Source organism: Onychostoma macrolepis, chromosome 04 (genome assembly GCF_012432095.1).
Source record: "Onychostoma macrolepis isolate SWU-2019 chromosome 04, ASM1243209v1, whole genome shotgun sequence".
Lineage (NCBI taxonomy): Eukaryota > Metazoa > Chordata > Actinopteri > Cypriniformes > Cyprinidae > Onychostoma > Onychostoma macrolepis.
In genome coordinates, this window is record NC_081158.1 from 12137421 (window position 1) to 12163782 (window position 26362).

The 26362-nt window shown below is 38.2% G+C and overlaps 1 protein-coding gene and 2 long non-coding RNA genes across 3 annotated transcripts; all 3 read right to left on the bottom strand.

The window, feature by feature from the left end:
- Positions 1–904: 904 nt before the first annotated feature.
- On the bottom strand, positions 905–3816 carry LOC131539463 (uncharacterized). The gene is made up of 3 exons (XR_009270868.1): positions 3157–3816; positions 1413–1537; positions 905–1254 (listed from the first exon to the last, which is right to left on the bottom strand). It is a non-coding gene; the product is annotated as an uncharacterized LOC131539463 (long non-coding RNA).
- Positions 3817–9512: 5696 nt separating this feature from the next.
- LOC131539452 (gastrula zinc finger protein XlCGF57.1-like) lies at positions 9513–16861 on the bottom strand. The gene is made up of 4 exons (XM_058774069.1): positions 16774–16861; positions 15627–15784; positions 13083–13451; positions 9513–12996 (listed from the first exon to the last, which is right to left on the bottom strand). Exons 2-4 carry the CDS (start codon positions 15709–15711, stop codon positions 11786–11788), a joined length of 1665 nt encoding a protein of 554 aa, XP_058630052.1. The 5' UTR covers positions 15712–15784; positions 16774–16861; the 3' UTR covers positions 9513–11785.
- Positions 16862–19245: 2384 nt separating this feature from the next.
- Positions 19246–23398, bottom strand: LOC131539454 (uncharacterized). The gene is made up of 3 exons (XR_009270855.1): positions 21748–23398; positions 20936–21581; positions 19246–20622 (listed from the first exon to the last, which is right to left on the bottom strand). It is a non-coding gene; the product is annotated as an uncharacterized LOC131539454 (long non-coding RNA).
- Between the last annotated feature and the right edge of the window lie 2964 nt (positions 23399–26362).

A 26362-nucleotide genomic window follows, 5' to 3' on the forward strand; every position in this document is an offset into this window, starting at 1 on the left:
GTGTGCGAACCGGGCGGAACTCCGCTGTGCGCGATACAGAGAGCGACCATGTAATGTAGAAACAGAAATGACTTGCCAATTTCCATTGGGAAGCTTCTTAAAATAAATTTCTGAAGCAAACCCGGCTTCATAGCTGCATCCATGTTAGCACGCATACACACAGGTTCAAGACTCGTTCTCGCCCCCTATAGTGCAATTCGGCTAGGTATACATCCGCGCTAAAATATCAAGGTGAAAGTCATCATAGCTTGCGTAGTTTAGACCCAGCTCCCAACCCAACTTTGAGAATAGATTAACGGCGATATTTTTTTTATCGCCCGATAAGAGTCTCACGTTAACGCAGCACGTTAACGCCGATAACGGCCCACCACTAGATTTAACATAGACTTTAGTGACAACCAGTTGGTAAACAAATCGTTCTTTTGAACCGGTTCTTTTCAGTGAATCTCGGTCTCGAGTCAAGAATCGGTTTTCGAAATCAATAGTACACTGATCCGAGAACTGTTTCTTGTGGAAACGTCAAATTAGAGAACCAATGACCTGATGATACTGAGAATGCGTGAAACTACCGAACAATACCTGACATGATGACTGCCCATGTTGACTGTGACAGCACTGTCCCTAACTGTTGTTCTTTGAACAACTGATGTTGTTTATGTAATAAATCGTGCTGGATTATGCATACTAAGTGGATCATGCTTTGTGTAAAAAGATAATGAAGTCTAATTTATTCACTTTATATCTTGAAGACATAAAACATGCTTTCCTGCACATCAATGCCTGTACATGGGTGCTTTAGCTACAAAACTTAAACGTAATATACAATGATGATATTGTAAGTGACTTAAGTTATGATTAATACTGAGTCATTTTGAGTCTATTTTCATGATAGAATTGATGTGTCATCGTGTACGACGTCATTACATTAGGACGTAAAAGAACTAATAGACTTAGAACAAATTTTGGTATTATCAGGATTAAACTTTGATTAGAAAAGAAAAGAAAAGAGCCCTATTTAATAACCTATTTAATAGTGTTACAAAAATCAACAGGTTTAGACTGTAGATGTGCCTTGTAAGCATTTGCGGTCGTAGCTCACTCGCGTTTCACCGTTGATTTCCAGCAGGTGGGATATGAGGAGTCTTACAAGTAGCTTCCTCTGTTTGCAGGTAATAAACTGCATTTCATCCAAACTCTTTAAAATGGCTTTCCCTTCCAGGGTCGATTCCAAAACCTTGCGAATTGCCTATAAAACTAAATCACAATCAAAGAGAGACATGACCTTTCTGTAAAGATGTTCTGCATTTGTAGTATTTTCAAATTACTTTAGGAGCAATTGTAAATGTAATTCCTTCCTAGTTCCAATAGCATTGCATTTTCATTTGGATTTCTTCATACAAGTCAATACTTACAAATGCTGGGTAAAGCTGCATGGTCAAGGTTAGCTGAGGTGTTGCAGTCTCTGCCTGTTGCACAATCCCCATCTCTACGGATTCTACAGTACTCTGACTCTGCAGAAGTTGGTGGGTTTCTGAGACTGGCAAGCAAGAAAGTCATAGTTATGGGCGTGCTTGGATGTTTACATACACTCACATGCTGCCAACCACTACCATGTTCATTAATCTAATCAGTGGAAAATGTGACATCTACACATTACAAGTACAGTGCGTGAATAATTATGAAAGTTTATTATGATCACATTTTTTTACCAAGCACATTTTAACAATTACAAACCAAACCAAACAACCTACTATTAATTTTGTATGAAATCATTTGAGAGTGATATATAATGGTTAACAAAAGCTGGAAGTGAAAAATGTCCTATAGTCAGTCAGGTGTGCATGATCATTGTGCAGATTTTTTTACAGGTAAAAATGGCCATAAAGAGATTTAACTCACAATTAAAAGTAAAAAATATGAAATGCCCATGAGAAGTATCCAATAATAATGCAATACTAATTGCAAAATTAAGGCATGACCGCTGGACAGCAAAATACGCAGAAAAGATGCAAGTTAACTGCAAAATAAGGTGAAAAACGAAGTGTGGAACCACAAGGAACTGCAACCTACCTCAAGAGTCCAGTGGAAAGGGTGTCAGGTTCTCAGAGACTTTGCTAAGGTAAAGAATCCTGAAACATAAGCCCCACTTAATAAAAATCACAAGCTGAAGGGTTGTAAAATACATGAAAACTGATTTTGAAACTGTTTTATGAACAGACCTTTAAGGACCAGCACTATTTGAAGCTCATGGTTTAAACTGCTACTAACAATGAGCAAGATTGACCTTTTCAGGATAGGAGAAGGGACTAAAAACCAACTCAAACTGTTGTACAAAATGTAGTGTTGGTCCTTCAAGTGTCACACTCCATCTGTCTAAAAAGGCAGTAATCATTCATGTAATTTACAACCCGTCAGCTTATGATTTTTGTTTCAGGATTTTTTACCTTAGCAAAGTCTCTGAGAACCTGCCATCTTGTTCCTCTGGACCGTTCAGGTAGGTTGCAGCTCTGGAAAACACCCCAATGAGCATTTTGTGGTCCACTGGTCAGTCTTTCGTTTTTGCAAATAATACGATTGCATTATTGGATACTTCTCATGGGCATTTAACAATTTTTGACATTTAACTGCAGTTTAAATTTATATTATTTATAGTCTAATTCACCTGTAAAACAAAACAAGCATAAAGATTATACTTGCCTGAATACAAGGCATTTTTCACTTCCAGCTTTTGTTACAATTATTATACATCAGGGATGGACAACTTCGGTCCTGGAGGGCCGCTGTCCTGCAGAGTTTAACTCCAATCGTAATTAAAACCACCTGAACAAGCTTATCACTGTCTTCCAGATCACTAGAAAGCTACAGGCAGGTGTGTTTGATTAGAGTTGCAGCTAAACTCTGCAGAACAGTGGCCCTCGAGGACCGAAGTTGCCCATTCCTGTTATACACTAAAGGTAATATAAACTTGCATTATATTTATGCACTCACTGGAGAGAAGTTAGAGAAGTTGCTTAAAATGAACACTAACCTGTACAAGAACACCGGTGCCTCACTAAACAGCGTTTTGATCAAAACAGTGAATTAAACAGTGAAATTAGTGTGCTCCTATCACAACTTTATTAAAAATAGAGGTATCAAACTATCATATTAACTTACCTTATAATCCTGCTTGCTGTGAGTTGCGTGACCTTCTGACGATGAGACGACCCAACTGTGTTTACAGTACCTCAAACAACCCAGAATTATGACCCAGCACAATTAACCCAACAATGTGTTTACAGAAATAACCCAGCACTTTTAAGAGTGTAACCGCAGTTTATCACAGCGCATGTCTGCTTTGGTGGCTGTGATATTCTATGAGGCAGCAGAATATGGAGGCAGCAGAACAACAACAACTCTTCTGGGGCCTGTACAATGAAGCCGGATTAGCTGGCTAGCCAGGTAAGTTTCAGTTTAGTTTGCACCAATCCTGGGTTTTAGGTACCATGAAAGTGCGTTCATTGCCATAGTAACTTACAATCCATGGCTAACTTGCATAGGGCAGGTTATGTTCTGAGTTAGAGATCTCAAATTGAAATTGGACCAATCAGATGTGAGCAAAGTGACACATGTCTGACACAAAAAAAGTCACTCCCCCAGTTTCTCTTTCTCCAAATTAAAGGTCACTAGTACAAAAATTGTGATTTAACAAATCAATTATTCATTTGATTAACAAATAACCACAGACCCCTCACCCAATAAACATACCGGATGCCAGGATGTCTGTGAAGGACCCCAGGCCTCTGGTTACCATGGCAACCAGGACACCTCAGCCAGATCAGATAAACTTTACGAGTATGTAGAGAGAATCTTCCCCCCTACTCAATTCTCTCTAAAACAGACACATACTGCTATAGGAAACAACTTCTTTCATTAATTCACAGACAAATTTTTCTATGATCATGCATATTCCCAGGTCATTGTGTATGATTACTACCTTCTTGTATATGGTCTTTTGTATTATATACTGTTTTATGCAAGCTTATGATAGAACCATTAGTTCATGTAATCTTACCTATACTATGTTTAGTAGGGGTGGGACAATAAATCGATATGCCGATTTATCGCGATATTTCCGGCCGCGAGACATTATCGATACTCTTGCACCAAGTATCGATATTTTTTTAAACATACAAAAGATCTAAATTCATACCTACACTGTCTGTGGCTGTTGTTTACCACTTTGGCTTACCGGAGTGGCAGTACCTCCAGACTTCTTGTGGTGGCGCTTCCCAGATTGTGGATAGTCAGATGAACAGAAATTGTAATTCACGGCGAAGAAGAAATACGAGCATAATGGCAGAACAAATTAGAGATGCACCGGTGTCTTTTAAATCAAAAGTTTGGGCGCACTTTGGATTTTGTAGTGACGATACAAAAAATCTCACTAAAAAAGACTATGTAATCTGCAAGAACTGTCGGTCCCACTTTATATTAGGTGGCGTTAACTGCTATGTACTTACATTTAAATTAATCATTTGATACAATGCAGTTACTGTGTACATACATGTTCTTACATTGCACTTATATTGTTAATAATACGTTTATGTAATTACATCTGTAATTCATTTCTGTAATTACATTTATAATTACTGTTGACCCATCCCTTACACCTTAACCTACCCATACCACTTAAACTGTTCCTAACCTTACCCCATCCCACCTCAATAGCAGCAAAAGTGTTGCAAAAAACATTGTACTTATTTTTGATGTAAGTAGTTAAGGCCACCTAATATAAAGTGTGACCGAACTGTCTCACAAAAATTAAATACAATGGCAACACAACCAACTTGCATTCCCACCTCGTGCGGTTTCATCCTGATTTGTGTGAGAAGAACAACACTATGGTGAATCAGCCTACGCTGGATGACATTTGTAAGGCAAAGCTTCCTTTTTCATCGCCAAGGGCAATTAGCATTACAAATTCCATTGCCACATTTATTTGTACGTACACACAGACCAGAGAAAAGGTGAAAAGTGCACTCGAATCTGCCACAAGAGTTGCCCTCACCTGCGTCTCGTGGACGTCCAGGGCCACGGAGTCCTACGTGACAATTACAGTTCATTTTATTGACGACAGGTGGGAAATGAATGCTTACGTTCTCCAAACTAGGGCAATGCATGAGAGCCACACCGGCACTCATATGGCAGAAGTGTTGCAGGGGGCCACAGAGGAATGGAGACTAACCGAAAAAGATCCTGTAGTTGTTACAGATAATGCATCCAACATGACTTTGGCTGTCGAGCTGATAGGATTCCTGCACATACATTGTTTTGCACACGTACTGAACCTCGCGTCACAGCGTGCCCTAAAGCTACCTGCTGTAGCTCGACTGCTAGCGAAGATTCTGAGGATTCCTTTTTTTTTAATGATGTGTTAAGTGTAATGTACTGCTATTCAAGGTTTAAAGGGATAGTTCACCCAAAAATGAAAATTTGATGCTTATCTGCTTAACCCCAGGGCATCCAAGATGTAGGTGACTTTGTTTCTTCAGTAGAACACAAACGAAGATTTTTAACTCAAACCATTGCAGTCTGTCAGTCCTACAATGCCCGTCAATGGGCACACAATCTTTGAGAGAAAAAAAAACATGCACACACAAATCCGCATTAAACCTTGCAGCTCGTGACGATACATTGATGTTCTAAGACACGAAACAATCGGTTTGTGCGAGAAACTGAACAGTATTTATGTAATTTTTTATCTCCGATACATCGCAATGCCCAACCATCCTGAGCTCATCCACAACATCTGGCACGTCAACGGCTCTGGAACATAGATATATATATATATATATACATAGATGTATACGTAGATCACCTCCAAGATCGTCTGAGACCAGCCACCCGGACAGCTGCTGCAACAATCGGTTTGCATAACCAAAGAATTTTTGCACAAACTGTCAGAACCTGTCTCAGGGAAGCTCATCTGCATGCTCGTCATCCTCATCGGGGTCTCGACCTGACTGCAGTTCGTCGTCGTAACCGACTTGAGTGGGCAAATGCTCACATTCGATGGCATCTGGCAATTTGGAGAGGTGTTCTATTCACGGATGAATCCCGGTTTTCACTACACAGGGCAGATAGCAGACAGTGTGTATGGCGTCGTGTGGGTGAGCGGTTTGCTGATGTCAACGTTGTGGTTCGAGTGGCCCACGGTGGCGGTGGGGTTATGGTATGGGCAGGCATTTTTTTTATGGCATTTTGAATGCACAGAGATACTGTGACGAGATCCTGAGGCCCATTGTTGTGCCATTCATCCACGACCATCACCTCATGTTGCAGCATGATAATGCACGGCCCCGTGTTGCAAGGATCTGTACACAATTCCTGGAAGCTGAAAACATCCCAGTTCTTACATGGCCAGCATACTCATCGGACATGTCACCCATTGAGCATGTTTGGGATGCTCTGGATCGGCGTATACGACAGCGTGTTCCAGTTCCTGCCAATATCCAGCAACTTCGCACAGCCATTGAAGAGGAGTGGACCAACATTCCACAAACAACAACCTGATCAACTCTATGCGAAGGAGATGTGTTGCACTGCGTGAGGCAAATGGTGGTCACACCAGATACTGACTGGTTTTCGGTATCTGGTGACCCAATAATAGTAGTATTTAATTCTAGAACTTACTATTGAGAAATGGTCTGTGTGTTAGTGATTGTGATTACAAGTTACATTGCTTTGACATAAGATGGCAACAAGGGACTGAAGCAGTAACGACTTATACTGACAGAGACTGAAACAGGGATGTAAACAAGTTAGTTATTTTTACGTTCAACAACAAATTCAAACTTATGTTTTATTGTGAATATGAGATTGCTACAAAGCGCATAATATTACAATAATAGTGCCTTTCATTCTTGCTGGAACATGTCGATCATTATGTCTGCGCAAACAGGGTGCACAGAGGTATGTAAATACATATTTTGACAGACAGGCAGGACAGCCTATCATAATATTCAGACCAAACATTCTGATTGGACGAACATTATATGGTCCTATGTCTTCCACAGACGATATAAATATATTTAGACCACTTAACTTAGTGCTTGCTATCAGGATGTGAAGAGACTTTCAACCAGCATAACAAGAAATGTTTTTGAACCAAATCACCTACCCTGCCTTTAGTTTAAAAACTACTGTAGAAGCTCCTAAACATATTCAGCCAACACAGACATATTGCTGCTGTATTTCTGTTACTCTGAATCACTTAATACACAGGTCTATTTTGACATTGGCTTGTAAGATATTTTGTTCTGTTCATTGCTACTGTTACCACTGTCAATCATAGAAATGACTTGCGGAAAAAATGTTTGTGATGCAGCCTTGAATCTTAAATTGCACAGTGTTTGCTCATTGAGGACAGAGGAGAACTGGTCCCCCAACTAAATCTGGTTTCTCTCAAGGTTTTTCTTCCACTACGGTCACCTGAGTTTGTGTTCCCTGCCATTGTCACCTTTGGCCTGCTCAGTTGGGATTTAAAAAACAGATAATATTCAGAAATTATCAATTAGGCTGCATTGACACTGTCAGGGCCTGTTTACACCAGACCACCTCATACATTTTCTCTGATTGGATAGCTATCCGATCGTGAAAAGACCAGGGCCCGTATTCTTAAAGATTCTAAGAATCCTCTCAGAAAGCTCCTAATTTAGCTTAAAAATTTCTAACTAGGAGTCTTAGCTTAAAAGTGATTCAGGACCAATCTGAGAGCAACTCTGAGCGAGAAAAAGACAAAAACTTTTATCTTAGTGAGGAGGCGGGGCTGACCCAGTTGCTAGCGATGACACAGTCTTTTGAAGACTGTGATTGGTTGGTTGTCCAAGAAAGAAATAAGAGTGCTTTTAAGAGTAGGGTTTATTATAAGCCTTCACTTTGAAATTACAGGCGTAATTTTTCCTGTTTTACCGTACTCTCTCTCTCACACACACATATATGTATATACAGTGGGGCAAAAAAGTATTTAGTCAGCCACCTATTGTGCAAGTTCTCCCACTTAAAAAGATGAGAGAGGCCTGTAATTTTCATCATAGGTATACCTCAACTATGAGAGACAAAATGAGAAAAAAAAAAAAAATAGTATTTGTAAAGAATTTATTTGCAAATTATGGTGGAAAATAAGTATTTGGTCAATAACAAAATTTCATCTCAATACTTTGCTATATACCCTTTGTTGGCAATGACAGAGGTCAAACGTTTTCTGTAAGTCTTCACAAGGTTTTCACACACTGTTGCTGGTATTTTGGCCCATTCCTCCATGCAGATCTCCTCTAGAGCAGTAATGTTTTGGGGCTGTCGCTGGGCAACACTGACTCCAAAGATTTTCGATGGGGTTGAGATCTGGAGACTGGCTAGGCCACTCCAGGACCTTGAAATGCTTCTTACGAAGCCACTCCTTCGTTGCCCGGGCGGTGTGTTTGGGATCATTGTCATGCTGAAAGACCCAGCCACATTTCATCTTCAATGCCCTTGCTGATGGAAGGAGGTTTTCACTCAAAATCTCACGATACATGGCCCCATTCATTCTTTCGTTTACACGGATCAGTCGTCCTGGTCCCTTTGCAGAAAAACAGCCCCAAAGCATGATGTTTCCACTCCCATGCTTCACAGTAGGTATGGTGTTCTTTGGATGCAACTCAGCATTCTTTCTCCTCCAAACACGACAAGTTGAGTTTTTACCAAAAAGTTATATTTTGGTTTCATCTGACCATATAACATTCTCCCAATGCTCTCTAGCAAACTTCAGACGGCCCGGACATGTACTGGCTTAAGCAGGGGGACACGTCTGGCACTGCAGGATTTGAGTCCTTGGCGGCGCAGTGTGTTACTGATGGTAGCCTTTGTTACTTTGGTCCCAGCTCTCTGCAGGTCATTCACTAGGTCCCCCCGTGTGGTTCTGGGATTTTGCTCACAGTTCTTGTGATCATTTTGACCCCACGGGGTGAGATCTTGCGTGGAGCCCCAGATCGAGGGAGATTATCAGTGGTCTTGTATGTCTTCCATTTTCTAATAATTGCTCCCACAGTTCACATTTTTTCACACCAAGCTGCTTACCTATTGCAGATTCAGTCTTCCCAGCCTGGTGCAGGTCTACAATTTTGTTTCTGGTGTCCTTTGACAGCTTTTTGGTCTTGGCCATGGTGGAGTTTGGAGTTGGACTGTTTGAGGTTGTGGACAGGTGTCTTTTATACTGATAACGAGTTCAAACAGATGCCATTAATACAGGTAACGAGTGGAGGACAGAGGAGCCTCTTAAAGAAGCAGTTACAGGTCTGTGAGAGCCAGATATCTTGCTTGTTTGTAGGTGACCAAATACTTATTTTACCAAGGAATTTACCAATTAATTCTTAAAAAAGAATTAATTTTTTTTTTCTCATTTTGTCTCTCATAGTTGAGGTATACCTATGATGAAAATTACAGGCCTCTCTCATCTTTTTAAGTGGGAGAACTTGCACAATTGGTGGCTGACTAAATACTTTTTTGCCCCACTGTATATTCTTTATTTTTTATTTACCATGATCCATTTTTATTTAACATATAATGCCATTTCTCATATTCTACCTGGCATTCTATAAACAGAACAAAAACAAATATGTCACAAAATGAATTAAATAACAGAGATTAAATGTGTTCCCCTTTCGGCAGCACCGAGCCTTCAGCCGAGGAATGTGGACCGTCAACATCGCAACTGGGCTACCCTCGTCCCGAAGCACCTCATTCCCCGCCTTCTGCTGCTGCTGCAGCTGCTCCAACACAATCCCTAATGGACAAATAACTTGAGATGGAGATGGATGTCCTAAAGCAGCAGAAAATAGTACTCTATTACAGGAGGAGTACTACAAATTACAAATTGAGCTACTAAAAAATAAAAATAACAAATAATGGGCATTTGTGTGTCTTCATAATATTGTTTTAACAAACATTTTGGCTAAGGTGTTTCTTTTCAGTGTGGTCATGGTTTTTATATTGCATTCACTGTAACTTTCCTGAAATGCAAATTAGTAAATTGGGCTCTGTAAGGAATCCCACTTTGGGACAGATCCCTCCCTTGTGGAGGGTGTTCTTCATCATCCTCTTCATCAGTCTGATTGTCCGCGGGAGGGTCTGCAATTTGTCTGGCTTTACAAATGTTATGAAGCACTGCACAGGCCGTTATCACTTTGCAGACCTTTCCCGGTGCCAGTCGCACCTCTCCATGCAAAATGTGAAAGCGTCTCTTTAACTGACCAATACCTCGCTCAACTATGGCCCGTGTTTTTTTGTGAGCTCTGTGAAATAATAAAAACAAATAGAATTCAGTCTATATTCTCAATACATAGCAGTAGGCTATTTAGGGGAAGTACAGTAGCATACTATGATACTGCAACACATTTGTTTTTCTCTTAATTTGAAGTCCACACATATTAATTGTACATTATCACTAATACCTGTTATAATTTAATTTAACTGTGGCCCCTGGTCAGGACGGAGGTAAGGTGTGAGGAGCCATGGTTTACAGGGATAACCACTGTCCCCTAACAAGTGGCAATTTGCTGGAACATGATGTTCTTCAAACAGATGTCTCAGGCCACTCTTTGCCAGTATCCTGGCATCATGTGTTGCACCGGGCCATTTCGCAACAATGTCTAAAATCCTATAATCAGCACTGAAAACAACTTGTTTATGCTATGGTACCTCTTTCTATATACATAACATCCTCATCTTCTGATGGTGCAATAATTCGGACATGGGTTCCATCAATTGCTCCAACAACACCGGGGAAGCCTGCTATATGCATAAATGCTGTTTTTTGAGCCTGCAAGGTGAGAATGTCCTGTGGAAACGCAAAGAACTGCGAAACAATAAAAGGATCTGAAAGCGCTGTAATTGTCTGTGTGATCACTCTGCTTACAGAAGGTTGTGACAGACCCAAATCATCACTGCTGCATATTTGCATTTTCCCAGTTGCCAAATATCTTAATGTCGTGATTACTTTCATTTCTTGCGCTATGGCATTTCTGCGCTGTGTCGGAGATGTTAGTTTTTCTCTAATAAGACTGGTCACAAACACGATCCCTGCATGATCTAATCTGTAGCGTTTTACTAATTCACTGTCATCCATTGTCTGCAACACATTTCTTCTCCTTCTTAGTATTTCAGCCATTTTCTCCACAGCTAAAGAAACTCTTAAGCCCCTTAAAAGTCCTCGTCCGTACTCCTAACAATTTTGGACCTTAAGACCTCTTTTAAGGGTTAAGATGCTTTCTGAATTACTTTTTTCTTTACTAGGATCTTTTCTTTAATTTTAAGGGGAAAGATTTTTCATGAATACGGGCCCTGGTGTAAATGCCCTCCAACATGCTTTTAAGACGGATTTAAATCCGATCGCTCAAACCCTCAGGAGGTGGTCTGGACCGCATTTCAGACAAAACTGGACAAGTGAAAATGCATCTGGTTGTTAAAAACGTATGTAAAATTGTAAATTGAGTTTCATAACTAATGAACTTTACAATGAACTAACTTAACAATAACGGCACTTATAATAATGACATTTAATTGTGAAATTTGTGAATTTAAGTATCTGTAAAGTTTCAAAGATGAATTTCATATTCACAAAGGTGTGTCCTGCAACAAACCAAAATTGAATCATACTGAATTATAGCAAAGCAGATGGTCACATACACAGCGGTTAAAAATGCAGAAGAGTCTATCTAGAGGAGAAGAATGCAAATAGTCTTGAGGGTGGATGATCAGATTTGGGTCACTTTTGGCTGCGGTGTGAACGGAGCTTTAGTTTCACACAGATGCGTATTTTCTGGTGCCATTTTAAACTACTGAGCCATTTAAAACGCTTTCCACATGAAGAACACAAATATGGTTTCACATTTGCATGACTTTTCAGGTGTATCTGTAAGTGTGATGGCAAAAGAAATGTTTTATTACACTGATCACAATTAAACTGCCTTCCTCCAGAGCGAACATGCTTTTGATTTTTCAAACTGCTCCTTTTTCTAGGCCTCTTTCCACTCGCAGAGCACCGCAGTTTCTTTCCATGCGTTTGCAAATGACGTTTCAGGTCTCTTTTATATGTGAAGCTCCTCTTACACCGAAGACACGTGAAAGGTTTCTCTCCAGTGTGAAGCCTCGTATGAATCTGAAGAGTTATGTTCTGACTGAAACTCTTTCCACAGTGAGTGCAGGTGAAGGGTTTCTCTCCAGTGTGGATTCTCATGTGAACCTTAAAGTGTCCTTTAAATCTGAAACTCTTTCCACAGTCATGGCACGTGAAAGTCTCTCGAGAATGAATTCTTTCATGCCAGGTAAGGTGTCTCTTGTCTGGGAATCTCTGTCCACACTGATGACATTTATACTCCTTTGAGTGAAGCCCCATGTGGTAAGTAAGGGTTGTTTCTCGCGCAAAACATTTTCCACACTGAGCACACATGAAAGGCTTCTCTCCTGTGTGAGTTGTCATGTGAATCTTAAGAGTTCCATTTAGTGTGAAGCTCTTCCCACACACTTTGCAGTTGAAGGGCTTCTCTCCTGTGTGATTTCTCATGTGGCCATTAAGGGTCGATTTACTTGAGAAGCTCTTCCCACAAAATTTGCAGATGTAAGGACTCTCTCCAGTGTGACTTTTCATGTGTGAATCAAGGGTTGTTTTTTGCCTGAAACACTTTCCACACTGATCACATGGAAACGGCTTCTCTCCAGTGTGAACGACCATGTGAATCTGAAGAGATGATTTGCGTGAGAAGCTCTTCCCACACAGTTTGCAGGCAAAAGGCCTCTCTCCAGTATGACTTCTCATGTGGGTATCAAAGGGTGATTTGTATGTGAATCTCTTCCCACACACATTGCAGGTAAAAGGACTTTCTCCAGTGTGAAGTCTCACATGAGTTTTGAGGTTTCCTTTACAAGTGAAACTCTCTCCACACCGATTACATGTAAAACCGTTCTCTCCTGAGTGTTCTCTCTTGTGTGGTAATCAAAGGATACTTTATGTCTGAAACTCATTCCACACTGATCACATGTGAATGGCTTCTCTCCAGTGTGACGTTTCATGTGGGAATCAAGGCTTTGTTTATGTGCTAAACATGCTCCACACACTTGGCATATGAAAGGCTTCATTCCAGTGTGACAATTCATGTGGCGTTTAACACTTTCTTTACGTGCGAAACTCTTTCCACACTGATGGCATTTGAAAGGCTTCTCTCCAGTGTGAACCTTCATGTGCATTTGAAGGTTATATTTTTGCTTGAAACTCTTTCCACATTGATGGCAGGTTAAGTAACTGTTAGATTCGGTCTTCTGAACTTTTTTTGGTGATGAAGTTGTTTCCGCAGTCATGAAGTCAAGTCTCTCATATTGATCTTGATCTTCTATCTTTGTCAGTTCTTGCCTCTCTTCTTTCAGCGCCATCAGGTCTAAAGTGAAAAAAGACAAATACAGCTTAGTGGCACTTTAATGGCTTAAAGTGGCTTTGGACGCAAGCGGCGCGATGCAACAAAATACAATAGAACTTATTATAATCAGTGATGCTGTCTACACTGGATGCAGTGCAGTGCAGCGCGGCGCGACAAATCCCCGACAGTAAACTGCTGACTTGTTCTATTTATGACGTACTGACATAAAGTTCAAATGATCTGCAATGCATTGTCGTGTCCAGTGTAGATACTATGTGACAGCAAAAACATGGCAAGTGTGAAGTAAAGAAAAGTGGACACGGAAAATAGATCATTCAAATGTGAATGGACTGAACAGTTTGGAGTGAGTGATACCATCTTTGTTATGGATGTTGGTTCACAGTTCACAGTTTTAACATAAGTTTGCTTTAATTTATTTTCAAGATCCCAGGTGAAAAACAAGTACACTTCCATAATGTACTTAAAGTGCTCTATTTTCGCCCACTAATTTTGTACTTAATATACTAAAAATGATCCTTTAGTGCTTCTTAAGGTCAACTTAAGATCATCTAAGTGTACTCAACTGTGCTATTTTGAGACACCATGAATATGAACTAAAATGCGCTTTTAACATACTATCTCTGTATTTAAAAAATGTATTTAGTTACCACTTGTAGCACACTTGAGTGTACTAGCGTATGAAAGATGGGTTCAAGAAAATTCTAGAATAAAAAAATTCTAAAATAGAGTTCTGTGTCGCTGATTGTCACGTGTCGCTGTCGCGGGTGGTTAGGAAGAAAATTACATAGAAAAGATACTTTTTATAGCGTCACGTCTGGTTGGGACACACGGTGTTACAGCATGATCCTCCCCAAAAAATCTAAGTGTAAAAATATTAATGCTGACAGATCTAATAATTGAATCTGCAATTAGAGAAAGTGGAGAGACGAGATCCAATCTGGAGAGGAGCAGGAACAAGTTGATTTGCATGGCAGACATGGAGATCCAGATTTTTTGTTTGTTCATTTGTTTTTAATATTCAACAGGCAAAGTTCTTCTGTATCTAAATGCAAAAATGTTCATAATTGTTTGAATAAAACAGACTACTGGGGGGTCTGAATATTTATACAATGTAAAGTAGTGAGTGTACAGCTTGTATAACAGTGTAAATTTGCTGTCCCTCAAAATAACTCAACACACAGCCATTAATGTCTAAACTGCTGGCCACAAAAGTGAGTACACTAAGTGAAAATGTCCAAATTGGGCCCAATTAGCCATTTTCTCTCCCTGGTGTCATGTGACTCGTTAGTGTTACAAGGTCTCAGGTGTGTTAAATTTGGTGTTATCGCTCTCACTCTCTGTTTCTTTTTCAAAAATACTGATGTTATAATAATGCTGCAGTGCTCATATTTGTTCAACAGTAGTCATACTTCAATTAAAATTGTTTTCGTATTTTGTATGCATTTAAAATGCACAGACAATTTCAGAAATCACTTGATAATGTAGATGAAAATATAGCACAAATCTGCCATAAACATGAATGCCATAAGCATTATAATGAGAACTTTATAGAATGTGAAATCTATAGTAAATTGTCTGCTTTCCTTGCCCATGTTTCAGCGCGCTGCCATGAAAGTGCATGTTTTCATGTTATTTTTAACATTTATTTTCATTATCTCCATGACGGCCCCGCCCGACGAACACTCGATTACTTGTTTTTGAAACCTATTGATGATCAAAATAAGAAATTGCCAAAAATGCCCATCCCTATTCTTGAGGCGAAGCCATGTTTACAGAAGAACAAGGGAAAAAAATAAGTAAATCGGATATGGAAAGCTCTGGCTTTGTGTGGATGAGACCAAAGCCTCGAATTCAGCATAAAAGCAGTGCTGTCTCTTTAAAATCTGTTGCTCATGACGTGGATCTGACACACATCCAGTTTTCTCCCTGTTCTTTACGGTCATTTAGGACGTTTTAGCTTTTAAGATTTATAAAGTCACTTGCCAAATACAGTCATTTTGCCGTTCAACATTTTGTGCGTTTTTGTCCAGTATTCGTCTGGTCAGCATGAGGACCAATAAAATAAAACAACTTCAATTAGGACGCTCATGACATTCTTTAAAAATATCATCTATTTCAGTAGAGAGGGATATTTTAATAAGGATCAAATGACAGAGTTTGAGAATGAAAACCAACCTGTTTGTTCCTCAGTATCTTCATGTTTGACTCTGAATACTTCTTCAATCTTCATGTCTTCACTCTCCTCTTTAATAAACGCCATCTTTATAACAGTGTGTCAGGAGGATCTCAAGTCGCTTCAGCAGGAGCTTTTCTGCAAGTTTGAACACCTTCTCCTGTTTAAATTGAGAATAATTAAGAAAACCAAAAATAAATGCAAACTAAATCTCTGGGTGCGTCTCAATCAGCTCCCTAGTTACTGCACTGATAAGTGAGTCAGAGTGAGAGTTAATGGCCTTAAATCACCATGATGAGACAAAAGACATCAGCATGTTTTGCATTTGGTATTAGATTAGAGTTGCCAACCGTTCTGGGGTGCGTTTCCCAAAAGCATCGTTAGCTAACTATGGTCGTTAGTTCCATTGAACTCTATTGGTAACGACGGAACTTGCGACCATAGTTGTTTTTGGAAAACGCACCCCTGTTTGATAAAGAATCGTCCCGTATTTAAGGCTTCAAATAAGCGCTTCGTATTAAAACCATACAGAACGCAGTTTTGTTCCGTATTCACAGACATACAGCTTTCCTGTATGTGTCTTTGTTTTCATAACCTAAAGAGAAACTTCCCAGCATATTCCCTGCAGGTTATTTTTAAGATGTTTCTGAGTGATGACCAACAGAGAGATTACTCTAATACTGAAATGTGTAATTTTCATAAACACAATTTCATGTCTGAAATAAGATTTTAATAAAATGTGAATATTAAAGCAGTCAAAACGCGTTACAAATGATCAGATGAATCCAAGTTTAGATTAAAGGTAGAGTCCCTTATTTTCCTTTTCTGAAGTTGGCAACCCTAATAATCATTTTGCGAAGTAGCCTAACGTTAACTGTTTAGTTTCATAAAGCTCCGTTTCTCTCCTCAGTACTTGCAGTCATCTTCACTATAAACTGAGTCACTAACTGGGAGCGAGATGAGACGCAGCTTCTCTGTTATTAATGTACGAGTGCTGTTTATTCATAAAAAAATAACGTTTATTAACGTTATCACAATGTTTACTTCATCCATAGTTAAACCATTTTACGTTGCTTGTAAAAACTATTACATTTCCTTAACTTTTTGCATTGATTTAAACACTTTAAATGCTTAAAAAAACACACAAACCTTTCTTCAGCCGCATCACAACCGAGAGCGGCGCAGTCTTATGACGTCACAACACAACACCACACCAAAATAAAAGTCCTGTCATTACTCTGGTTTATAAAATACAAAAATGCTAATTTAAATGCCAGAGATTTAAGATTTGATTTATTGGTGAAATACATGTTTAAACAAATGTTGTCCAATGGTGTGTTGAAAATATTAAGAACTACAAATAAAGAATGTGAGCTTCTGTCTTAAAGACAGAACTTTAATGTGTTTTGTGTCAATCTCTCCTGAGTCACACAAAAAAACATGTGTCAGAATGCCATCAACAACAGCATATTATAGTATAATAATCAAATAATAGAAGTGTGTGTGTGTGTGTGTGTAGAAACCCTTTAAATCACACTGAGATTATGTATTTGTACTTGTAAATCCCACTGTTTGCATTCTAATACTAGTATAAATGGTTTCTAATACTAGTGTTTTTGAACCATACTATAGTAAAGTGTATTATACTGTATATATTATAGTATTTACAACACTTTGTTAATGAATGCTATAGCATACTGTAGTAAAACTATATAACTAATAAATGTAGTATACTTTAGTTTTTACTACAGTAAACTATAGTACATGTCTTTACACCTTCAGCAAATCAACAGTTTACTATACAGTAGCTCTAGAAATGCAATTTTAACACAGGAAATCGTGTTTTTGGTTTGTAATACTCACATTTGTAAACACACCCGCGTCGCTGTTCTCCATCACGTTCGATGATGACGTATTGATCTCCCGTGGGCTTCTGGGATTGAAAAGTGTCCATCGATGAGCACTCAAGAATCTGGGCTGAAGCAGTAGGACATCCGGGAACTTCTCGACTACTCTTTTATGAATACTGAGGTTTCGGACATACTTCTTTCTTCACATACTCTTTTTTTTTTTTTTTTTTTTTTTAAGTAGGGATATTCGGACGCACTTTAAGTAGACACACGTCTGAATCTCGCGAGAATTAGTACGTCACCCAGGTAATTCTCGGCTATTCTTTTATGAATACTGAGGTTTCGGACATACTTATTCACTCGCCTACTGCTTTTCCCCTACTATATAGTAGAGAAATAGGCGGTTTCGGACGCAGCCTTTCTCTCTAAAAATGTGAGCATGTGGTCTATGTTGTAAGGACCTATTTTGGCATGCTGGTGAAGGACCCCATTCTGCATGATTGCTGCATATATTGTGATGTTACCACCACGTTGGCCCGGGACATTCAAAATAGCTCTGCGGCTAAAGATGTTTCTCCCTATTCCTCTTCCTCTTAGTGCAATACTGCCTTTCAGTTTTGTTGAGTTTACAGTTAAACATCTAAGTGTCTGCACACCCGATGGCCGTGTTTGATCAATTGGTTCATATGTGTAGTATTTTGGAAAGCAGAGCGGATGTTGCTTTGACAATCTGAAAGTATTATTTGAACATTTATTTATTTATTTATTTACTTTTGGCTTTAACCCTTTAACAGTCACACTAAGAAATACATTTGCCAAAAATTATTTATTGTTAAAATTGTGTTCCTGACACCACAGTGACCAGCCGGTTGACTTGCCCATTTAGGGTAATCTCGGCATGAACTAAAAAGTATAATGTATTAATGGAATTTTTCATTTGTGCAACTGAAGTTTAAGGTTTTTGTGCATAAAAACATTAGACAGTAGAATGTTAACAATACCCATGATTTACCCATGATTATATATATAAAAAAATCTGTTCTTATTATAACACAACAATCCACTGTAAAAAAAAAAATCAACATTAAATGTAATAGAAATCTAATAATTTAAAGTAAATAAACAAACATATCAAAACAAAATAATGAAAATAAAAACAAACAAAATAATTATTAAATTGCATTACAAATAATAAAAATAATAAATAATAGATTAATGACAGTCTGGATAAAATGTAAGGTAAAAGGCATATAGTCAATATATATAGATGTGTGTATAGTCAGTATTACAGAAATATAATATCACACCATATCATTTTAATAATTTGTTTTATGTAACAAAGCATTGGTTTTTGTTCAAACAAAGGAATAACTTCATCTATGATCTTGTGCAGTGCTATACCGAGTTATGATCGCGTTGCTGAGTATAGCTAGCGTTCAGTTCATTTTACCCTGACTGGGCAACTCAACCGAGCGGTTGAGCACTTTTTCTAAGGTAAAAACAGAGATACATTTTATCACCACGTTTCTGCCATTTAACAAAATATACCGTTAGGAGGTCTAGAACATGAAATCAGATTCTTTCTTTTTTTTAATCTCAACTTTTAACGTCACTTGCAGCTAGTGTTAGAAGGGAGGCGTCACATCAATACATTCCTGGTTTTGTTGCGGCTTTTCGGCAACAATATATTTTTGCTGCAGTGCCACCCAGTGGATATAATTGCAATAACACACTCTATTCAATGAAGGGTATAAAGACAAACAGGCAAAAATGGGGTTTGGCGAGTTTTAATTACAGTAATTTGATCGCAAAAAAAGGTCAACCGTGCGGTTACAATGCACGTTAAAGGGTTAAACTCATATTATGTCCTGTCTAGGGAAAAGGTGAAACATGAAAGGACTTGCATGGACAAAGATTTGCAAAACAATGACAGTTTTGGTTTGGGAGCTGACAAGCCCAAAATAACAAACAAAACGTTCTTAGTTTTTAAACCCCTACCTTACCTTACCAAAGAAAATAAAATACAATTCACTGACATAACTACCTAATCCAAAAACAGAGATAAAAAGTTCACAAACAAAAATGGCGCAACACCCCTTAATATTCCAATTATCTATATTTACAAACAAACTATTTACAGAGCCAAGCAAACAAATTTAGAGTGCAATCCAAAAATCATTGTCAAACAGGCAAAGGGGTCAAATACATGTGATTTTAAATTGTTGTGTACCTATCAGGAGACAGCAACAATCAGCCTGCAGGAGCCAATCAGATGATGCTTCCTATACAGACTACAGACACAGACAACCCCATCACAACAGAGAAATAACCGAACAAACCATAGGGTCATAACACCTCCACAAATAAGAGTAAACATGGTTACAAGTTTACATGTGACAAAGAATCTGCAATATTATTATTATTATTATTATTATTATTGCAAATTAAAGCTTTGGCAAATGAGTGGCCAACACATTAGTTTTTGTTACACATACACTGGAGACCTGGCAGAGTCTTTAGATTTAGGACGAGAGACATACAGTTTTAGCATTTGTGAGCCTTTCCTTTCATTCAGGGGTTCGTACTACATAATCAGTATCACTGAACTTTACTTCAATCACGTATATATCACATAATATAAATATATTAATAACACAAATATATTAAAATAGGAAAGTTATTTTAAATTGTAATATTATATCGTAGTATTACTCTTTGTAACTTTGTTGTTGTTTTTAAATACAGCTTTGGTGAACAAAAGAATCTTCTGTCAAAAAAGAAAATTTTGCGTCAGATTATACAGCATAAAGTTTATCAGTTGAAACTGATTTAAAATAAAGCTACAACCCTCTATTGATCTATCTCCAACAGGATTTTGCAGGGGGAAAAACTATAGTAAAACTATGTTATAATGAAAAATACCAAAATACTGTATGAAGGAAAAAAAGAGCTTTTGCTTTCTTTGTAAACCTCAGTCACTCGAATCAGTCACCATAATGTGGACTTTCTTCTTCTTTCAGTGATTTGGACGCAGCCCGTTTTCTTCCTCCGACAGACTATTCCTCGTTTGCTTTACATTATTGCAGTAGATACAAGCCACAACCATTAAAATAATGCTTAAGACAAAAAGGATAATATAACCAGCAAGCTGAGGGTAAAAAAAAAAAGAAAGAAAAAAGATGTTAGAGATGTTAAGTTTATATTATTAAGTTTAAACAGCACAGCTTTGGTGATTCATGTATGCTGTGAACATTATACTTTAAAATCTAAATACTGCATCCTTGAGGTGGTCTGAAGTGTAAATCTGTCAGTCTGAGAGTTAAATTGTGAATTTGCAACAGTCTTATTCTGAACACCTTTCCTTTCAAAATAAAGTACAGTAGCTATATTTATCTTTATTAAAATCACTTAATTTTTAACAAATACAACTCTATTATTTGAAGGTATAGTCTGTGACTTACCTGTGAGTATCTGATATACAAGAGAATCTGGTTTTGTAGTTCAGTTTCATATTCTCCAAGCATCAATTCAGTAGGTTTGCACCATTTTCTTTGTAGTTTGTCATCATAAGTATACTGTCCTTCCCAATTTGTGTTACTACAGGCAACATAATCCCCATCTATAAGTAACAGAATTACCCACATAAAAATTGTACATAAACTAATTAAAACATATACCCATTTATTTACTTTTTCTTCTGCATTGTCATCTCCCCTTGCTCTTTCTTGGTTTCCTTGATTATTTCCCATTTCTTGCTTTTCTTTAGGTTTAAGTAAACCGAGAAGTGTTAAAGCAAAAACAAGAAGAGCAGGTGCAATGAAGACAAGGACTGTTATTCCTATATTCCAGGAATGATTGCATGGACATGAAAATTTGAAATCAGCCAAAATGTCCAGTGGAATCAACAAAAGGTTTCCTGGAACAGATCTGAAAAAAGTCGTTTTAGCCAGTTTGCTCTTAAATACAGATGGAAATTTCATCTTCTGAGACTTCACAAATCAGCTTGTTTGACTATAGAAGATGTTTTGGTATCTTTATGCTCTGTGGAAGTATTTGTATCTCGATGCTCAAGATCCTGATGAAAAGATTTTTAAATGGTGATGTGTTCTGCAATGAACAAAATGACAGAAATTGATAAAAACAAACAATTCAATAACATTCTAATTATTACAAAGATGTCATTACTTGCAACTTATTATTAGACATCTTTACGTATTTCAATGATTTATTAAAAAAATATTTAATTTAAAGTTAATGCATGTTTTAGACTTACTCTTGTGGGTTGTGTTGTCTGTGGTTCTGCCTCATCATTTAAAGGTGTCGGCACTGCACGTCTCAAAAGGAAAGGTACAGGAAGTGGTTGTGTCATCAAGAAGAACATGTTTCAGATTAATTAAGCAATGTGGAAACATGAAGGAATTACTGGGATATACGGAAGTGTAGAGAATTATTTATTCTTGAGTATCGCGATGTGGTGTGCATCTTTCTACTTCAATCAAACTTATACTTCATACTCTAATACTTCAGCTCTCCTTGTGTAACAGCCCAACTCCTGGGGCCCATTTCAGTAAGGAGGTTCAACGAACTCAGAGTTGACTTACTCTGAGATGGGAAACTCTGCGTTTTCAGTTACAGAACAGCTGAACTGAGTTAGTTCAATCAACTCTGATTGAAAAGTCATGATCAGCGGAGCGCCGAAATTACTATTCACCATGGCAACAGCTCCCACCAAAAAGACGTCAGCACACGTACTTCCGTCAATGCGTAACTTTAATTCTTAGTAACTGTCAATAACTTAATAACTGTTATAATATCAGAGGTGAAAACTGTAAATGATTGTAAATTTTTATGAAACTAATATTAATTTTAATGGTATCCCATGGCCAAAAAGAAAGAAAGAAAAAAGATAGAAAAAATAAACAAGAACGTTGTGTCACGGGTTGCGTGGTTGTAGTAAACATAAAAATAATATAATAGAGAGACGGGAGAACAAACGGCTTCAACACACTATACCCTTTAATAAACAAAGTAGAACGGACAAAATACACTGGAGAACTGAAAGCTTATAAAGGAATAGGAACAAAAGAGCAAACAACGTAATCAAACTCAGGTGGAGACAATGACTGATAATTAATTAACAAGAAACGGAACTTAACCAAATAAGGAAAACGGGGACATGGACAGGCAGACACGTTACACGTTGTAGCAGCTAAAAATGAAGTATAAAAACACAATTCAATCAAGGTAAGTCTTTAAGCATGAAAGCTTCATGGGTGTGGGCTAAATGACTTTACAAACATTTGACATTAAATATCATTCGTGTAGTTCAATGCGCTGCAGCTTTTCCCACATAGTCTAAAACACTCTTTTCACATAATTAAATATTCTCTAATCCAACCTGTTACATTTCTTAATTAGAGTAATAAAATTAATACTGACTTGTCGACAGCAAGAAGGCAGAGGGAGAACAGCAGCACTGACAGATGAAGAGGAGATGGTCAAGTATTGGAAGAATTTTAAAACCCAAAAGGAAAAATAATAACTGTTGCTTTTGTATTTGTAGGGAATAAAGATGACCAAATCAATTGTGAATAATTTGTGCTTATTTAACAGCTGTGGTGGTGGTTACGGCATATATCTCATACTACCCTTGCATCTGGCATCCTTCCATTTCATGCAGTAGGCTAATCTGATTCATTTTCAGAAGGTAAGATGATGATATGCTTGTCATCAATGCATCCAACCACACTGGAAATCCTGAAGGAAATTATGATTATTGGGTTACTTTCAGAGGTTGCAGCAAGATGTTATCAAATGAACGTCATTTATCAGATTAGATGAAAAGAGATTAGATTTAAACCGATTTTTACACCACTGACTTACAGTCCTGTGAAACTCCTCTTTGACGGATTTGTGCCCAGGAAAAAAGTATCAGAATGAGTGTGAGAGGGATGCACACTTTCCTTAAAACCTGCATACAGCGGACTTATAATGTGCTCTGCATCTCCAATGTTTTAAAGTGCATTTTTCTTATTTTGCTAATTATCTGCCAATGGGGTAAGAAATGAAAAATATTCTTGTTTCCGTTTGCATTAAGATTATTTTTCTTACCCTATGGCGGATAATTTTACTTGTTTACGTAAAATGCACTTAAAAGGAAAATCCCCCAGGAAACTAGACTAAATGTGGAACATTTTTCATCTATAAAATGCATATTAAGAATTTTTAGATATATGAACTTGAAATAAGACAAAAATACTCAGTAAGTAAAGCAATTTTGCAGCGTGAATGAATGAATAAGGTATTTAAACTTCGCTTCACTATAAAAAGCGAAGTGTGTCGCTTTGGTGGACACGCAGCCATTTGCTGCCATTGTAAGCGAAAATTTATTTTCACACATAAGATGAAAGACGCACTTCATAGAGATGTTTGGCCACATCCATGAACAAATCTCACCATTAGCATCTTACTGAAAGTGTGCTAGACTGGGCGTGCACGAGAAACGTTTGTGCTGTACCCACAGTGACAGTGCGATAAACCACACATCCTGTTATTGCATATGAATAACAGTAGTTCACACAGAAAAGGCCCCAAAAGGCCTTCTCCATGCTGTTGAGATTGTGCTGGGAGATACACCAAACCTCCTTGCGAGGGCACGTATGAATGTACCAGCCTGGAGGAGCTGGACTACCTGTGTAACCTTCTCATGTTTAAACTTCTGTATTATTTGAGTCACAAAGCTGTTTAAATAATTTTTACTGCAACAAAGCTTTAAAATTAGATATAACTTTACATAGAAAAGATCAAGAAGGCTGTGTGTCCACCAAAGTCTTTTTAGCCAGCTGAAAATGGCAAGCGCTCTGTTGAAAGGCCTACACGACTACATGCGATTACATGCTTCCCACTGAAACACTAGCCTCAGGGGAAGGGTGGGGGACGCTTTGGTGGACACGCTGCCATTGTAAGCGAAAATTCATTTTCACACATAAGATGAAAGACGCACTTCATAGAGATGTTTGGCCACATCCATGAACAAATCTCACCATTAGCATCTTACTGAAAGTGTGCTAGACTGGGCGTGCACGAGAAACGTTTGTGCTGTACCCACAGTGACAGTGCGATAAACCACACATCCTGTTATTGCATATGAATAACAGTAGTTCACACAGAAAAGGCCCCAACTTTTATACCCATTTGTGAAAATCTATAACTCGGAACTGTTTTCTGTATCACTAACACAGTCTTGAGTGGGCTACTTGTTTAAGTTTAGTTTATTTAGTTTATTATGAAATACAGAAAATTACTATTTTTAAATTCAGATGGAATATATATATATATATATATATATATATATATTAGGGTGGCACGGTACACAGATGTCACGGTTCGGTACGTACCTCGGTTCAGGGGTCACAGTTCGATACGATTTCGGTACAACAGGTAAAAAAAAGAAATCTACTATGCTCAGTTTATTTTGAACAGACAGTAGTGCAAATTACAATTTTTTACATGTTATATAAAATCTGTTTTGTTTTTATTGTGAGTGTACACAAATAAAAGCAGACCTTTATACAGTGATTATTAATAAGACAATAAGTGTTTAAAGTTGATTCTGCTGGTATAAGGAAACAGTTGAAGTGATCGCACCGGAGCACGCACACACACACACACACACACACACACACACACACAACACACCATTTCCAGCATTTCTAACTTTGGTACTTTATCAAAATAAAATACAGTGAGCCAAACATTAGCGCGCCCGCCTCTGTGTCACCGTTGGACTGAAGTACAAAGCCTATCATTTACATAATTAATAATAGTTTCACATTCAGACACGTTACATCGCAAATATGGAAATATTATGGAATATTTGGATTTGTGCCGAATGAGAGGGGTAGGATACACCAGCACAAAGCTCCATTTCGCAAACAGTTGAGTGCGCAAGCCTTTAAAGTATACTCCCTTGTCAGTCTGTGAGAGATGCGTTTTACATGTATCGCGTCAATTCTGCATGTTATGTAAAAGACTCTCTCGCTCTTCCTTTCTTTACGTGGACGACGGAGAGTCGTGCGCCTTCACACTAGAGTTTTCGGTACGTCAAATACAAGTGCGCTGCGCATTCATTCAGATGAACTGAAGGGGGAAAAAAAGCACAGATCGCTTGACTGAGAGTGAAACTCTGAAGCGCTCAGCCAGAGTGTTCGGCGAGTTAAAATATATCTCTGCTAAACTTATATACTTAGCCTCCAACTCACACACTGGCGAGTGAAATCTAAGAATTTATTAGCCAGTGGCTAATATTAGACATCATTTAGTCGCCCAGTGTGAAATTTAGTCACATATGCGAGTGATTTACTCGCATTGTAGAGGGTTGTATGGGACTGAGCTCGAATAGCTTCAGCGTCAGCGACTTTTTATAGTACAAAATCGCTGTCAATCAAAAGGAGATGCAGTCTTTCGACAAACCCTCCAATCATCACTCAGAAGCCCGGTGTCCAGGCCAGCCCACTCCTCCATTCACCCCCAGAGACGCTGAGCGTCTGTGGGCGGGACATAATCGCAGCATTTATCCAATGACCATCTAGTTTCGAAGCACTGAAAAAAACTGTTCAAAGCAGGCCCATTGAAGTCAATGGACGCTCGGCTTCAACATGGAAATACACTGTGACGCTATGGGAATGTATGAGAAGGAAATCGAGTCAGCCGACCTGCTATATGTAGCTGATTCTGAACGAACTCGTCTTCGAGATGAACGTGTTCTAACACATTTTTAGTCAATAAAATGTTAACTCAACAGTACATATTTGACCATTCATTTTTTGACATTATAGGGGAAGCCGAGCTTCCCTTGCAGTCTTAAAGAAATCCCCACTGATATATAT